The 18,008-nt window shown below is 36.4% G+C and overlaps 1 protein-coding gene across 2 annotated transcripts in view; it reads right to left on the bottom strand.

The window, feature by feature from the left end:
- Positions 1-18,008, bottom strand: part of rt (Protein O-mannosyltransferase rt) — a 19,797-nt gene continuing 1,789 nt past the window's right edge. For both annotated transcript variants that reach the window (XM_087354039.1, XM_087354038.1), the window contains exons 2-13: positions 17,763-17,947; positions 16,169-16,293; positions 13,996-14,172; positions 12,665-12,839; positions 12,013-12,262; positions 9,075-9,425; positions 7,659-7,772; positions 5,748-5,901; positions 4,447-4,664; positions 3,807-3,933; positions 2,030-2,204; positions 1-817 (exon numbers count right to left, since the gene is read on the bottom strand). In XM_087354039.1, coding sequence (XP_087210165.1) covers positions 631-817; positions 2,030-2,204; positions 3,807-3,933; positions 4,447-4,664; positions 5,748-5,901; positions 7,659-7,772; positions 9,075-9,425; positions 12,013-12,262; positions 12,665-12,839; positions 13,996-14,172; positions 16,169-16,293; positions 17,763-17,923 — 2,214 coding nt within the window. In that variant the 5' untranslated portion in view covers positions 17,924-17,947 and the 3' untranslated portion in view covers positions 1-630. The remainder of the gene's footprint in view (positions 818-2,029; positions 2,205-3,806; positions 3,934-4,446; positions 4,665-5,747; positions 5,902-7,658; positions 7,773-9,074; positions 9,426-12,012; positions 12,263-12,664; positions 12,840-13,995; positions 14,173-16,168; positions 16,294-17,762; positions 17,948-18,008) is intronic.

Raw genomic sequence — 18,008 nt, forward strand, 5'->3', positions numbered from 1 at the left:
TGAAACAAATCCACAGGCAACTTTAATATGTCATAAAGCAGAAGAGTAAAATATTACAAATCTGTCAAATTAGTTAAAATACTTTCGGGAGAAAAGCATACAGTTGTTTAACAAAAAATTTTCCCATACAGTAAAATAACTAGCACTCATAAAATATTACACATCTAACAAAGTTGGCAACAGTCCATTGTGAACAATATGTTATTCTTAGCACACCTACTTCCTCAACTGCTTCCCCACAATCATCTCAAACAAATAACAGTTGTTGAAACACCACCATCTGCTAGAATTTGTATGACAGATACAGTTATAAAATTTTGTGTTACAATTAACAGCTCCAGATTAGAGTTGCCTTAGTTTAAGTATCATATTGAATTCATGCCATTACTAAGACATATTGTAATAATATTCATGAAGTTTTATGTTAATTAATGTCAACCTTTAAAAAAATAAAATATAATATGCAAAATAAAGAGATGAAATCAGCAGTTCTCTTTAGTACACTATTGAAAATGATAGAGACCAGAATGAAAGGCTGCCATTGCAAGACAACTTAGAGAATTTTTTAAAGAGATAGTGGTTACAAAAAGAGAGTATTATTTATCAAATAGTTTGTCCATGTCCACTCAGTTATTGTCTATGGAGAATGAAATCCCAGGAGTCTCTCCATCGTAACCGAAGAATATCTGTGGCTGACAGCGGTGTTGTGCCATAACTTAAGACAGAAAACCGCCGGAAGACAACTAGTACTGCTACCAACCATGCTAATGTTAAAAGCTTGAACACTGCCAATGCCAGACGCCAGGACAATGTTTCACTGTGCAAACAAATAAAACATAGTATTTGAGCACTTTAAATTAGTCAACTGATCAAAGAATTCTGTTTTTATCGTAAAATCTCAATACTGGACAATGTATTGAGTCATCTAATTCATATCTTAACAAACTAAATAATGATTTCCACGTACATTAAGTACTTGATAGTTTCTTAGTTGTTAGGATATGCCATCTACATTGAGTCTCCCAAATGGTCCTTTCACTGAGATTTCATAACAAAAGTTCTGTACACATTTCTTATATCATGCATGCCTCACTGTTCATAATTTAAACCTTAACATTATTATGTACATCATCATAGAATGGGGACTATTCAAGTAGGGAAAAGCTTGTCAGCGTGAAGTACAGCAGGGGGTTGATCATTTGTACATCTAAGGTATCTCAGATCTGATATGAACTGTGAAAATGAATGGCTAACAGGCTTACTGTGAAGCTATAACAGACCCAGCAATTTAATAGTGGATTTTTAATCTGCTTTTAAAAGAACACCCAGTCTTGGAAGATCTTCAGTAATTCACTTCAGAAGACCTACCAATGACAAAAGATTGAGCATAGGACCAATAAACTACCTATATTAAATAAACCAGAAAGGTTACAGGAAATAAATAAATGAAAATGTTAAGGAATTATATACTGGGCCTGAAGATAACAAAACATATATATATATATATATATATATATGAATATAAAATTGTTAAGTAGTGGAAATAAAATTTAGTAGAGCTGGACATTCAAATATGGTTCCCAGGCCAAGCACGTGAGCTACATGGAGAATGGTACAAGGTATTAAAAATTATGGCAGTCATATCAGCTGTTCATTTACTGACTCATGTAATAGCACTTTCTCAGTTGCAAAAATTATGTGACACCAATGGCAGACAGTTACAACTTAATGGAAAGTACATGGAAAAAAACAATTGTGGTCCATTTGGAGGTACTATCATAGCACTTGCATTGGAGTGGGGCATCAGGATAGCTAGTCTCTAGACCACAATTTCAAACTACTATATATGAAGGAGGAATACTAACCACTGTACTGTGATATATATATTATTAGTCAAATATAATACTTCAATAATAAATATATCATTCTAATGGTCAGTGTGATTTTACATGCCCTCCTACAGGAGAATTCTTAACATAATGTTTGGTATGGGAAGCCAAGATATGCAACAGAAGCAGGCTAGACTTACCACAAGAAACGGTGCAAGTGTTCAACAAGTGCAGCTGTTAGCAGCACCTTGAAAGTAAAGGCTGGCAAATAGTGATGCAGGAACAATGTGCGCTCCACAAAGAAATACGGCACATAATGAAACAGGAAACCTGACAGCAGTACTTCACCCACCACCACAAAACTGTGCCATGTGTCTGAAAAAAACAAAACAATTTGGATGCTGAACAGCAATATCCATGATGTTCTGTAACTCCTTAGTATAATCAACTGACTCCATAGAGCAGTCTTCCTTCAGAAGCTTCTCAGCTAGTCAAAAAATTCTACACCTTTCACAGAACCCAAAATTACTATGTTCACAACAGCATGACACTGAGCTAGATAAATTCAGTCAGGCCTTGCAATTCTAATCTGTTCTTTTATTCCCCAAATAACTGAAATATGCTACATTCTTGAAGAATTTGGTAGCTAACACTATTTTACATGCTGATGATGCATAATCATTTATTTATCTTTATCAACATTTACTTTGAAAATGACCTCCTTATTAACGCCTCTGCACATCCTGTTGAATAAACTCCATCAGCACAGATCAAGAGCTGACACCTGCCATTGAATTTCATTTTATTCTGTTTTTCTTGGACCTTCCTTCATTAAAAAGTATCTTTGGTCCCAAGAATATGTAGTGAAAGTAATAAACAGGATATGTTATACAGATTCTTCAAAGAAGGAATACAGTGAAACCTCTATCCATCGTTCCCGGAACTATCGTTTTCCCGGATGCATCGTCCGTTTTGTTCGGTCCCGGATACATCCCATATAAAATAATGTTACATTTTCCCGCTTCTATCGTTCCTCGAACTATCGTTTTATCGCATCGATCGTTCAAATATCGTAGTCCCGGCCCACAATTTTCCCGCAATGATCGTTTCTGAGAAATTATAACGAAATTTACGCGATGTTTTTAGAATTCAAAATGCTGGGTTTTGAGATAAATTAATACTGAAAGATGCACAATGTTTTTGGAATACACAGTAGTGGTAACCTGTTATGTCGCCCAACCAACACAGATTCTGTCAGAAATTTTACGAGTTTAATTAGGGTGCACTCATATTTCGTTCCAGGGATGCCAGATGGCATGTGCAGTGTGAATTTCTTCACAAATGCTTTTATTACAAGTACAAAGGAAAGGCGGGCGGCACTTTTCATTCTTCAGGTTCTCGTGTCTTCTACAGGTACCTTTGGTTGAGTTCGGCAGTAACAGTATTTCCATTCTTCCTGTTATTGTCCGCGAAGGGGGTGGGAGTGGTGAGGAAGAGAAGAAGACGAATGCGAGCCCGAAGCTGTGCCGAGTTTTGCCGAAGCATTGCCAAAAGTGAAGTCGTTCTTTTATGCGCGTAATATTAGTGAACGTGACGAGGAAAACATTTTGAACGTGGAAAGGGCTCTGTTTGGCCCAAAACATAAAGTTTCGACAACCAGTTGTACATTAAAGACTTTTTTTGGTAAAAAGAAGTAACTTTGAAAGACAAACTTAAATTTTTAATGCTTTCCCGCAACTATCGTTTTCCCGTATTCATCGTTTTTATTTCCCACCCCCGCCGAAAACGATGCATCGAGGTTCCACTGTATCTCTGCTCTTAGTTCTCACTGTTCTGTTTTATTCAATATCAGTTGATGCTGACAACAGTAATGAAAAAGGCATTTCTGGTATGCTACTTGGAACCTTAATGACAGTGAAATCCTTACTCATGTGACATCAGATGTTACTAAACTTTAAGCAGAATTCCTTCACTAACCTGGTGAGAGATCATAGCACTGACGACGTCTGCGAATGAGGTAGAAAGTTAGTAGTGTGCAGTACAGGACAAGGCTAACAGACCCTGACAACCACACCACTAAGTTCCCCAGCAGGTGCACCTGTGCCTGTAAGAGAACGGTATTTTAGTGCTTCACTGCACATTTCATGCAATTTAATTCTACAACTTCCATAAGAAATAGCTTTCCTGCCATAAAAGAGATGAAGTAATTACAAGTTATGTATAATGCTTACTTCATTAAAATTAACATGTCATTACCAAACACACTTTGTTCTAGCGAAGACTCTCCCATGCACACAAACACAATACGTCCCTTGAAGTCCCTCCAAACATAATGCCAATCTACTTTCATGTGATGGACACTGTGATAAGAGCATTGTTTCTGTGAACTAAGTCGTGATGGTATTACTATTCAATTGTATGTGGAGAAAATGCCATTACCATAAGGATAGTATTGTTAGCTAAATCTTCCCCATTGGCTCTCTCACTTTAGAAGTGGATCTCATAAGTAGCATGAGGCCAGAAATGCAGCAATACAATAACTGGAGGAATCAGAAGATAAAACAGACATATAAAGCTTTCACAATTTTTTTCAAGATGCAGAAGGTAATGCACTTACATTACTGTGGGGACTGACCCAGTATGCAATGCCACGAGCCATGAAGGGCCATTCCAGAGGTTCACTGCTGTACATGTGGTTCTGGACATTCTCCTGATTGGCAAAGAGCATCTTGTATTGCAGTTCAATGAACTTCTCCCAGAAGCTGAGAGTGGTAGCACGTAGTGGGATCATTTCTGCATTTACAAGCTCTCGTTCTCGATCCTTCTGATCCTCATCTGCAACAATAAGAACAGGACAAAATACCAAACAAGTTATCACTTACAAGAGGAACAATAACAAGAACTTTCATCCACACAGCATATTAAGGACAATCAGCAACATTGTATAATCTTGATCTGGGATTAATAATTAAATATGTGTAAAGAGTCCTAACTCTGTGTATCAAATATGCAAAAAATTGTCATTCAAATATAAAAACACACATTCTTCCTCTACTATTGCCAATGCATATATATGTGCAGTCTGACTACACATCTTGTGTTATTACTAAGAAATATTTGTGTAGAAATTATATAATAACAGCAGAAAATTCTTTAAAAGTTAGCAGAAGTAAATGTAGACAAAGCTAGATATTTATACTGAAAATAAGTGTTTGTCATAAATCTGTTATCATGTCAGTAGAAGAAGCTAACAGATGCTACAAAAAATACATATGAAATCACCATCTCATAAGAGAGAGGTAACTACAAAAACATTTTGCAGAGCCTACAAAATTGTAAACAAAATTCAACATTCAATAATTCTGAAAATTAAACTGAATTACGTGAACTGAATGTATTGACACAGGTTACACACTCCATTCTACAAAATGTGTATTAGTCACATTGCTAATGAAATAAGGAAAGGCTCAGTTACGCTAATTAAACTGGAAGTTCTAAAATCTTGATAATAATTTACAAACTGACCATTCTCAGTCAATTTTTTTATATTCAAGTATTTACTTTGGGTTTTTGAATGACAGCACCACCAACTGAATAAATTTACAATATTACACAATAAGAAAATCTGTGACTTATACAGGTCAAATTCTACTGTTAAGAGTTGTGAAATCAAGGACATAATAATGGGTATGACACATATGCTGGATAAGAAATAAGAGAAAATTTTGATGGAGAAACCATTTCAAAACTGACCACTTGTTAGACTGAGATGAGAGGATAGCTTTAAGATGGACATTAGGGAAACAGGTTATGAGGAAGAATGTTGATGGAACTAGCTCTGGATCTTCTCCAGTAGTGGTCTCTAGGATCTGTTAGTACAGCGATAGGTAAATAGATAGTTCAGTCTGCTGTGCCAACTTTTAGTGTAACGATGCTCCTCCACATTCCAAACAGTATCATCCTGATGTAGGATACGATCAGTCACAACCTCATGTTGGTTGAAACCCCAGTCAGGTAGCTGGCGCCCACTGAACTTGAGTGCTTGGCTCGAGTTGACATGCACAAGTCGGACCTATCAACATAATATGGACAATAAATTACGTACAGAACACTCTATAGCAAATCTGATTTAGTAACACCTACAATGGTTGGAGTAAGCAGGACTAAATATGACTGGCTCTCTAAAACATTATTAGTCACTTGAAGCAAAAGTGTTGACAGCGCTTCATTCATACTTGAATATATGTCAATATAAGTGTGCAGATGACCCTAACCCTTGGCAAGACTTGAGATCTTAAACAGAACAGTCCCAATAGATGCTCTTGTGGTCCTGCAGATCTTACACCACTCACCCTTCACTCTGTAATGGAGACTGAGGCCAGGGCCTTGGTTTACAGGCTGATGTAGGTATATGGCCTGGGGGAGGGGTATCAGATGTAGGTCATGCCTACATCCTTACCCAACTAATGAAAGTGGACTCCATATGAGTCAGGACATGATACTGATGACTGCATTTGGGAGTCCCTTTAAAGTGGAGATACCATCACATGAACAATGGTTATCGACCTGTTCTATAGGACTACAACCCTTTTGTCTAAAGAGCTAGCTAGTCTGGTAAATGGGTACAGGGTGACTGGTGGCTTTGGGACAAGTGTATGTAGGGTGAGACCAGGAAAGAGATTATCATTTTGGTGTGCATGCCAGTGTTACATGTAGAAATGTTTGTGATTTCAGCCAGTAAAAAGGAATGTACAGGAAGGACCTACAGAGGTGAAAATATCTATATATGCTCAGACAGCCAGGCAGCACTGTGGGCCCTTGAGACATCAAGGGAACAATGAAGGTTGTCTGGGAATGTCAATGTTGTGCCCTGTCAAAATGGAACAAAGTTATGCTTCTCTAAGTCCCTGGTCATTGTAATATTCAGGGTAATGAAGAAGTGGATGCCTTGGCAAAGTCCTGAACCAGAAATTTCTTTCCCACTGTGTGTTGGGAGACTCAAGGTTAAGGAGTGGATGAAGGAAAGACATCCCAAACATTGGGCTACTGCACCAGGTATGAGGTAGTTGAAACTCTAATAAACTGTATAGAGACCTGATGGCAATTGACAAGGAATAATGCAAGCTGGTAACTGGCTGCTGTACCTTGAGGCAGCACCTACATGTTGTGGGCTACTCAGAAAGCACCACTGCAGGAAATGTGGACAGGAAGAAGAATCCTTGTACCATTACTCTACAAATCTGCCCAGCATTGACTGGCCATAGATAGTGATCATTGGCTCTGCATGACTAGATCTGACAGATATTATGGGGCCCTCAAAGTGGTTGGTTCTGACTGAGCAGTCAGGGCTCTTTGAAGGGCCCTAACAAGACAAGGAGTGCACAACAGATTCAGCAGCAGTCCAAGTGCCTGGGAAAACTAAAGTTGTCCCACACAGATCGATACCAATACCAATCTGATGACCCACCACATAAGTGGAAAAATCTTAGGAAGATTACAAATTAGGAAACTGCCAGAAACTGTCCATTGTGAATGGCCAGGCAATTCCCCACCAAGTGATTTGTGTGTACAAAAATGCATGTAGGTCTTCATGTAAAGTGAATACTATTGTTGTCTGATCTTAACATTGGAATGTACTGACAAATTTTAGTAGAACTCCCCAATAACGAATGTTGTGAAATCTATTCAGTGGTCTTGAGATGTTATGTTATATGCAAACAAATGGACAGAAGCCAGATAAAGTGAAGGTAATATGCATATTTTTGCAACATTTAGCTGTAAATGTGCCTAATGAAATAATTTTCTTAAGAATAAAAGATTTTAACTCACAAGTGATTCAATGGTGTGCCAAATATCTCCAACCTGATCCCTGTTGATGATGTCAATGCGCCACAAGTTTTGAGCTGGCATTGAGACATTGTAGTCAATATAACAGCTCACCTCCTGCAAACAATCCAAATAATTGAACTTTTGCAACTTAAAAAGACTTTGAAACAGTAACATAATAGAAAGCTCAACTAGAGTAAATTAAACTCACCCATACCATAGAGATAGTATTTATATATTTTGGAATCTATACATTGTCCTCAAACATACCACTACATTATGGGAACCGAATCTTCATATGAAAGGCACCTACTTAATTGGGTCCATTAAAAAGGGTTGATCCCCATCAATGGATGACTGAAATTCAATGGAATAAGACCAGGTTTCATCCCTGAGAGATAAAAATGCAAATTATACAATAAAAATTGTAAATTTGTCGGCTGGTATTGGTTTTTATGTCTTCAGAAATATCACCACTACCATTACTATTACAGATACAGGTCTTCAGGATGTGGTGACAATTTATACTGTATAATTTATGGTTATATCTTACAGGGATGATGGCCAATGTCACTGTGCCATATGTCAAGTTAGATTTTTCAGCTTGTGGAAGGAAAAAGTCTTCTCTGTATTTCAAGCTACAAGATAATTTTACTACTGTGAGAACTGTTTTAAGTACCTGCATTTATCCATGTTTCAAATTGTATCACCTAATTGTATTACTGAAAATTTCTTATGAACTATAGTGACCTTCATTTTAGTGCTTCCCATCACTGCTGAAACTTCTTACAGTAGCTCAAACACACGTGGCAAGACATCGACTGACATGTTATGTTAAAAATTGCATTGGTGAATCAGAAACAAAAGCAGAAGAAAACAATTAGAGCAAAGTACAAACTTTTCACAGTATCAATACAACATTGCATCAGGTTTCTAGAAATTGCTGTACTATCACTCTGATGTGTATACAGGTAAGATAATTTCCTCTTACATAACTAATTCATGCTTTGCTAAACTTACTGAAAATTTTGTTGCTAAATTTTTAATAATTCTTTAAAATTGTGAAAAATGCATAAAAGAAAGCAATGGAATAATATAACTGCCATTTCATAAACCTTCAAAATGTTTTTGTTGCCATAGTGTGATATTATTGTATTCATAGCACCTTTAAATTGTTAATATGGTTGCTTATCTCAAAGATTTGGAAGAGAAAAACCATAGCCTTTATAATCCCATGTATGATAAATTAACATGTATGTTTATGAACACAGGACTAGAAAAGGACAAGATACTTTTTCAGGATGTAAGAGTAGTACAAACAACCACGCACAAATAAAAGGCATATCAAAATTAGGATGTTGAAGACTGTTGTAAACTGTATTACTGGAGATCTAAAAGAACTGTCTTAAAAAGTCTTACTTGGTTCTGTGGAGACATGGCTGCTGCCACATCATGTGAGTTCAGCGCACGGCTGGTCATTCCATGGACAAGCTGTATCACATCTCCATGACGGATAGCATCCACTGGCTGTGATACCACCAAGTCATTGCGTCGTGGTCGCTTTACAATCCACCAATTGTTAACGTCTTTAAAAGAATAACAGGTCACTTGTTGCTGGTGCGAGCTACCACGCTTATCAGGATATCGTATTGGGTACACATGAGTGTGCGAATGCAACCAACATGTGCGTCCATGTGAGTGACGCAAAGTTATCTGTGAACCATGTGCAACCTCAAGTGGCTGACCTCTTGTAATGGATGCAAGGCCACCCTGGAAAATCAAATGCAAAAAGGTAATAACCAAGATAAAGCTATTTGTGAACTTCAACAGTGAGGAGGAAGCAGCTGTGTTAATTAAATTTAAATTTTTTAAAATTAAATGCACATTCTATACATGTGTGTCTATTAGTCAAACCTTGTGAATGGCTCATCAAAACAGGGGACGGGGAACTGATCATACACAACATTAGTAAAGGACATTGACCACCAACCTATAGAGAACGGAAAAAATGCTAGAAGAAAAAGAAGCTATGACTTAGAATACAAATCTAATTCAGTTACATAACTTTAATCTGAAATGATTTTTATAGGTGTGAATATTAATAAAGTACAAACAAAAATACTTTGTGCCTTGAAACAATCTCCACCCTTTCTTCTTTTATAGTTGTATTATACATACCACTTAAAAAAGGACTCCCACCTACAATGCTACATGCCATCAAAACCCAGAATATAAAAATTCACAATGAACAGTTTATAAGCAGCTAAAGTTTGGAAAATTAATATATAGCCACCGTAGGGTACGGCCTCACTAAATGCGTTTCGCTTGGTGGTTGGAGGGTAGCGAGCTGCTTGGCAGGAACGTGATTGTAATCAACAACAGAAACCTTATGTATTTTTGTGGATTTTTAAGGGTGATAAAAATCCGTAGCACAACTTCCTTCGGAGGGGATGTAAAGCCGGTGGTCCCATGTCATAGATTAACGGCATGTAAAAGAACTTTACGAGCAAGGCACGTAATGTTTCGTAAGCAAAATTCAGTTGCCATTTCTCACCCAAGTCTCCTGATTAAATGATAGATGGCTCTGGCAGTCAAATCAGGATTGAGTAAAAATTGTGCAGAGGCAGTGGGCTGGTCACTCACTACTTGAAAATGCACACTTCAAGACCAAGACACCTCTGAATAAAGAAGGCAGTGAAAACCCACAACCCGGTTGTAGAGCCAAAAAACAACAATATAAACAGCTTCAAGCTGAAAGACAATGCATGTGGTGACTACCACAACTATTTTAAATAAGTAAAACAATGGTAGAAGTGCACAGCTGCAGAACCATATTTTGAAGGCAAATGCATCTCAGTGCTACTGGAATTGATATAAATATGGTCCATGTCCAAAATTTTCTGAAGCTACCATATGTATGTGGGAAGGAAAGTTCAGGATATACTGTAAGGCATAGATCACATAATGTATTATAGTCGGCGCAGTAGTTTTTGGCTGGTGGAATTTTCAAGGGGAAGGCTAGGAGCGAGTCACTTGTGCGATAGTATAATGCTGACTGCACCGAGGAGCTTATCGGACTGAACGCCCAAACAAAAGAAATACGCTGACCTTGCCACCTCAGGTACACAGAGTAGGCCCGTCCGCCAGCTTCTCCACTGGCCAAAAACTACTGCGCCGAATCTACTGCAAGAACCCTGGTACCCTTAGAAAGTGTTTAACATTCATTAGAGTTTTAAATGTATAATGTTTTAATTGTCCCATTATTTGTCACACTCTCACAATAGTTCTTGAGTCAGATGGCACAGCAGATGAGAGAACACAATTATAATGTAATTATTTCAATTTGAATCAATTTTTTGGTAGAACTGTATGGTGCCTATTAGAAATTATGAACTCCTAGCTGTCTGTCAACCAGAAAGGTTTTGCAGTATCTACTGCAAGGTATGACAGGCAAGAAAACAGAAAACAGGAAAGATGATGTAGAGGAAGAATCAGACAAATCTGAAAGAGGGTAATCAGAAAATAATGAGAGGAAATATAATAAGGTAGAATACAAAAGACAATCTATGAAAGTAGAGCACAAAATACAATATTGAATAAAACCTATGAAGAGACCTAGACAAACCTGGAATGAGAGCATTTAGAACATACTGAGATGAAAAGACATGATGGAGAACAAAAATTACTGTTAAGTATGGTGGGTAAGATAACAAGGAAGAGACCCAGTAGACCAAGGAAGACATATTTACAGTATATTCATAAGAAAAGGAATAGGGTAGAAAGGGAACAAAATCTAAGCCTAAGACTGACAGAAATGGAGAGCTATTTGCAGTATCACCATTAGGTAGACTGGGACTGAAAAATTAAGTAAAGTGTAACTTACATACAACAAGAACTTATAAAATTCAGACTTGTTCTAACAAGTACTCATTATATGAAAAAATTCTGAAATACATAACCTTCAAATCCATCACATCTAATTTCCAACTGCATGTTTAGGGACTGGACAAATTCAGAAGCAAAAATGCTAGTCCAGTCAGCACAAATAATTATGCAAGAGAAGTGGTAACCAGTTAAGAATAGATTGTAATGATTATGATTATGGGAGGAAGAGGTATATTTCTGTATGGCATTTTCCACATACATAATATTGACAGTGTAAGTGATTTTGCTTCTGATAATGAAACGCTCATTATAGGTTGTACTCATTCTGTTGTGGTTACATTGTATAAGACTATGTACTATTCAATGCAGCAGCAGCAGTAGTAATAGTAGTGGTAGTCAAATTATGCAACTGAAACAGATGAGGACAGAAAGTATTCACCATTCCCAACAAGCACTGAAATATAGGACATACCTCTAGACTAGCTTGGAATGCACTGGTCATGACGCTGTCATGAGGTCCTGCATGACTTAGAACAGCCAGGTGAACGTAGAATATGGTGAGGTAAATGGCAGCAGGAATTCCTGTCAGAACCAACAGTCTAGCCAAGAGCTGACAAAGAACAGCACCATCTGAGATCTGCCGCTCACTTAAAAGCCTCCAGTAGTCGCGCCCCACCACAGAGGCACCAAGACAACATGAGAAGAATCCCACATACTTCACACTGCCAAGGAAAATGAGAATTTACATTATTCAGAATCATCTTAAGTTTAATTTGAACCATCAGATACCATCAAGTTAAAATTAAATTTAAGACAGATACAACTGAAACTTCACCACACAGGCCCCACCAAGCACAATTCATAAAATTTAATGATTATTTGTGAGATGGAAACAGCAAAAAGCAGGAGATGCTCACAAATTAATAAAGGTGCAAAACAAAAAATCAAATTTGTCTCTGTAAATTTCAACAGAAAAATCTTAACAGTTCCAATATTATATGTAAAAACGCAGATGATAGAAGACTTATGCACATAGGTATTCAATTTTATTAATTTAACTGATAACATCATACAATGAAAATCTGCATAGTATTATGTTAATGAAGACAAGGAAAACAACTTACCAGAGAGCACATGTAAGAGATGCAGCTCCTAAACTAAGCCACAGCCACCATTGTAAGCAATATGGATGGTTGTGGTAACGACGAAACTTCAAAATGCACAGAAGTCCAAAGAGAGCAAATAGCAACAACATGGACTCCATCAGAATGAACCTGGACTGAGTCAACATTGCATTATCTGGACACAAAAAGAAAAAAATTGTTAAACAATTTAGCGATAATTAATGATGTATATATTACTAATCTTTTGATGCACATTCTCATGTTATCAAAACAGTTATATATATATAAAATAGCCCTATATACCCAACATTTTAGTATGTTCAGCGCAAACACAGAAAACCACAATTATCAAGTGAATTTTTTGGTTTTGTGTGATATCCTGAACTGTTCTTATTCATAACACTTAAAGAAAAAAAAATTATTCACAACATTCTTCAGCACATTTTCCAATTTTGTTCACAGCATTATCCAAACTAAATCAAGAGAGGTTAATAGATTTAAAAATCTTGCTTTGACCATTTTATAAAACATTTTTAAAGAAAATTCCTTGGCATCTTACTCATCAAGGGTAAAAGAGGGTTTGGCTACTGTACTGGAGTGTCAGAAAGCAAAACAAGACAATTTTATTACAGAGTGAAAAATTACAGGACCTGTTTGACTTGGCCATGCAATAAGCTTCCAACTGGTTAAATTTCTGCTCCCAATCTGTCCACTCCTCACCCATCATGCCATGGAAATTAGGTATAATATGCATGTCATTCTATTATTTGAAGTGGATGAAACTTTTCTGTTACTAAAACAGTTAACAACTCTTGGCTTAGTCAAGTTTGGTTTGCCTTTCTGTATTTACTCACATACAAAATGAGACCTGGAAGATCAGACCACACTCGGAGGTCGCCAGTTATCAGAAAGGTGTTTATTATGCAGGGATCAAATTATTCAGTATTCTTCCTGATAGCACTAAAATATAAATCATGACATAAAAGCATTTAAGCTGGCATTTAAAGATAATCTTTCATCTCATTCCTTTACTCCATAGAAGAATTTACATGAATTGAAAATTATTAAATACTGTGAATATTTATGTAAACAGCTGTAATAATTTTGTAGTTACAATTTTGTTTTGGTATTTTACTATACTAAGACATGTTCCACATCCTTGGATCAATCTATGTAAATAAATCCTAATTCTAATGTACATGCACACAAATCTACATAAACACACACACACACACAAATACCAACACTGGCATAGGTTTACATTATAGTAACCAACCTATGAATGCGAGAAACAATTTCAACCTATTTCATCCTCCCATTTACATACAGACCACAAAGTAATAAGAATCCTGCAAGAGCTGCAGTCCATTGTGTGAGGCCAAGCTCCAACATGAGGTGGTATGTGGTGGGAAGAATTAAACTTCCACATACTGCTGGCACAAGTCGCAGCGCAAATAGAGGAACAACTTCAGAGTATGAACTGCCAATTCGGTCAAATTTGAATTGTCCTGAAATAAGAAAACCAACATAATTTCAGTACCATTTTTCATCTCAGCACTGTAACATATATTATGACGGCATATCACAGCCAGTCCTTTTCCTAAAACAGGAGCAAAAATTAAACACTTACTTTGAAAAAACCCACTAGAGATTGGATAGGAAAAAATAATCATATGTCAGTTCAGAGCTGAAGGACTTCTGAGCTCTGAAAATTTCATGTCTTATTTTCTTTTATTGTTTCTACTTTGAGATTATGTCTAAGTACTTGCTTCAGATTTCATCCCTTCTCGTTCATTTCTTAATACTCCATAAAAACTTCACCTCCACTACTTTATGGCATATACATATAGTGCTTGTTTCCTAAACAAACATTTGCTGGTACTCTAAAATAAATAAGAAACCACACAGTGTTGAAAACTTTGAAATAATTTATTTTAAATTGTACTGTACTAAAGTAATTTCCAAATGGGCACCATAACAATATTTCTACCATCTTCACGCTTCTGCCTCTTACTTTGCTGTTTTTTACTGGGTATTAGTTTTCCAGGAACTAGGAACTGACGTATGGGAAAGGCTGAAATACATTCAGTGGAAAGCCAACAAGTTTTATAATTATCAGAGCTGTTACATAAGTAATACAGTCCTTGTTGGTGTTACAATTATATTAATTTCTGAGAACCCACACTCACAGTAGAGATTTGTATGCTGTTTACTAAACTGATAAAAGGCAAGATTCAGGAGCTTTCCTGTCACTTAAAAAGCTGCATCATCATCAATAAGATGTGTGTCTGCCACTCTAAACTATTTACATAAATATTGTATTTCAGTATGTCCAAATGTTAATTTTTTCCAACATTTTCATATCAAAATTGGGGATCTAAAACTTTGCAACATTTTACTATTTATGTTCCTCAGTTAAAAAGACAATTTTACACATGTTGTTTTAGGTTTTCACAAAACTTGACCTCTTGCCCTATTTTTGGCTGGTATGCCTTCAAGAGATACTCTTGAATTTAAAATTTAAGTTGCTTTAAGAGACAACAGTTGGCCAAATTCCATTCTTTGTTCTGAAAACCAGAAATCAAGCAGATCTGCCACTCTTTCACTTCCTGTCACTTCTTTCAACTTTGATCAGTACTTCATTCACATAACTTTTTTTTTCCTGTCAATGTTTCTATTCTTGCTTCCTTTTCACTTCCTGTAATTTTATCATACATGTTTTCAGCCAACTGATGTCCTTAGGAAACAAGGAAGAAAAAAAAATATTATTTTATGACTTGTAATGGTAAGCAGACAGGCAGGCAAAATCATATTTGGGTAGCTAATAAATCCTTTGAAAGTGTGATAAAATTCAAATATTTGGGAATAACAATAACAAATCAAAATGATATTCATGAGGAAATTAGGAGGAGACTAAATTATGGAAATGCTTGCTACTTTTTGGTTCAAAATATTCTGTCTCCCCAACTGGTTTCTAAGAACCTAAAGATTAAAATATACAAAACAATAACTCTGCCTGTTTTGTATGAGTGTGAAACATGGTCTCTCACTCAGAGGGTGGAACATAGATTGCAAGTGTCTGAGAACAGGGTGTTGAGGAGGATATGTGGGCCTAGGCAACAAAAGAAATGAAGAGATAACGAGAGAAGCACAAATTTCCCTAACATTAAATTACATACAAGACTGTATATGGAACAGGAAAGAGTACTGACATAATCCCTTAAAGAAATTATGAAATACAAACACAATGAAGACTTAGAAAACACAGAATTACCAATATTCTGTTCTCTAATACTCATAGCTCACCAACTACACCACATACTTCAAAATATAATGAAAATACTCTTACATATTACCAAAAGAATGTGGTATGTGCCAACCACATATTAATACTGTAATTCCAATAACATGAGAAGTAAAACTCTCAGATCTGTAAAAACAGATTTTAAAAAACACATTTGCTTTGCTAATACTCAAGGTACAAAAACAGAAAAAGGTTCTCACCATCAAATCCTGCTAAATATGCAACAGCAGCTATTAGTTGCTTTCCAAATGGTGGGTGAGAATCAAAGAAAAATGTCCTTTTCATATAGAGACTCACGTACTTTCCATAATGAAGCTCATCAAAACTGCAACAGAGTAACCAGAGATAATGTAGAAACTATTCTCAGCATTAATTTAAAAATAACATTCTGAAAACGTGTACAACTGTTTCCTATTCACATTTGTTATATATGGACAGGTATGTACACCACTACAGAAGGTTTCATGCTTAATAAGGGTTTCATTTCAGACAAGTGTATATTTTAGGAATGTTATGACCTTGCTGTGGATATGTAGTAGCACACTGTCATGCTGAAAAAGTCCAGTTTCGCTTCTAGCAGTTGAGACATTAACTAAATCTCAAACATGTTGAGATATACATTTCTAATTGCTTTTACAGCAAACAAGAAGGGGCCATACTTGAATATTATGCCTGATCGCCACCTTCCTGAGATAAAATGTTGCTTTGACATTAAAATTAATTTTGGACAGACAAGTTTCATCTGCGCTATATCACAGAAAAATTCAAAATATAGGACTTTGTCATTTGGCATAATGTTAAGTAACAGTCGTAACCGTGGTTGTAATTTAAAATCATTCATTATGTTGTGACTGGGGCAAAGGGGGTGGAAATTGTGTATGTTGGATAGTAGTTAACTATTTTACTGACTGAGCTTTTGGTAATGGCTGCTACCACCAAATCATACTGTAGTAGAACTACTATAGCCATAGACAGCAGCATGTCATTACACACCACCTACATTTCCAACTTACAGCATTGAGTAAACATCTGTATGTTGGCATAATCTGTCTCTGCAATTGACCAGAATAGTATCCATGATGACCTCCTGTTTCAAACTAAAATTATCAGATGGCATGTGAATTACTGAAAATTAAGTCCATAAAGTGAGATGAATTAATTATACAAAATGCAAAATGTATATAATGCCATCAGCCACAATAAATGCAGCACTACTTGCATCAAAAGGAAGACTATCATATTATCTGTTCAGCAATAATGGAATGGCAAAAACCATGAATTCTCAATGCTTCTGAAAACTACACCATGACCACTCACCAAGTTGAACATGGTCCCCCTTTACAGCTAAATCTCATCTAAATAATATTTAGGAATTCAATTCTTGTTCCAAAGAAAACACAATGTTTCCCCATTACAAAGCTTGATGGTTAGTGTGGTTTAAAGAAATAACCACAGTTTTCATTCTGAGAATAATGCAAACAACATAAATATATAAGACTTCAGGTTCTCACAGCGGTGAGTATGAAGATATCCGTCTTCTGGGTTATTGCGCTGTGTAGTCTGGTCGATGTTAACCAACGTTTCAGAGGTCATACTGCCTCCGTCATCAGGGCGATGACGGAGGCAGTATGACGTCTGAAACGTTGGTTAACATCGACCACACTACACAGCGCAATAACCCAGAAGACAGATATCTTCAACATAAATATAGTCTGTGGACAAACTACAGAATGATTTCATAATAAAGCAGGTTATCTCCATACCAAACAGTACCCGGCAAAATAAATAACTTACACTATACTACGAGGCTCCTCTAATCTATACATGCGAGTTGCAAGTCCTCCCAGAAAAAGCATTAGTGCCATTACATCCAAATCTATGTTGACATGAAATCTTCGTGTAGCAGAAATACAGGTCGTATTACTGCTAGTGGAGTATGATTCTTCAACACCCATTTCTGGAACAGATTCTCCATCACCCTGACAAAAAATAATAGAATCTAATTAAAAAGTCACAGAAAGTATAAAAATGGCAACAGTT

This window comes from Zootermopsis nevadensis, unplaced genomic scaffold, assembly GCF_977971745.1.
Source record: "Zootermopsis nevadensis isolate Lab colony 2312 unplaced genomic scaffold, Znev_1.0 Znev_ptg000022l, whole genome shotgun sequence".
Taxonomy (NCBI): Eukaryota; Metazoa; Arthropoda; class Insecta; order Blattodea; family Termopsidae; genus Zootermopsis; species Zootermopsis nevadensis.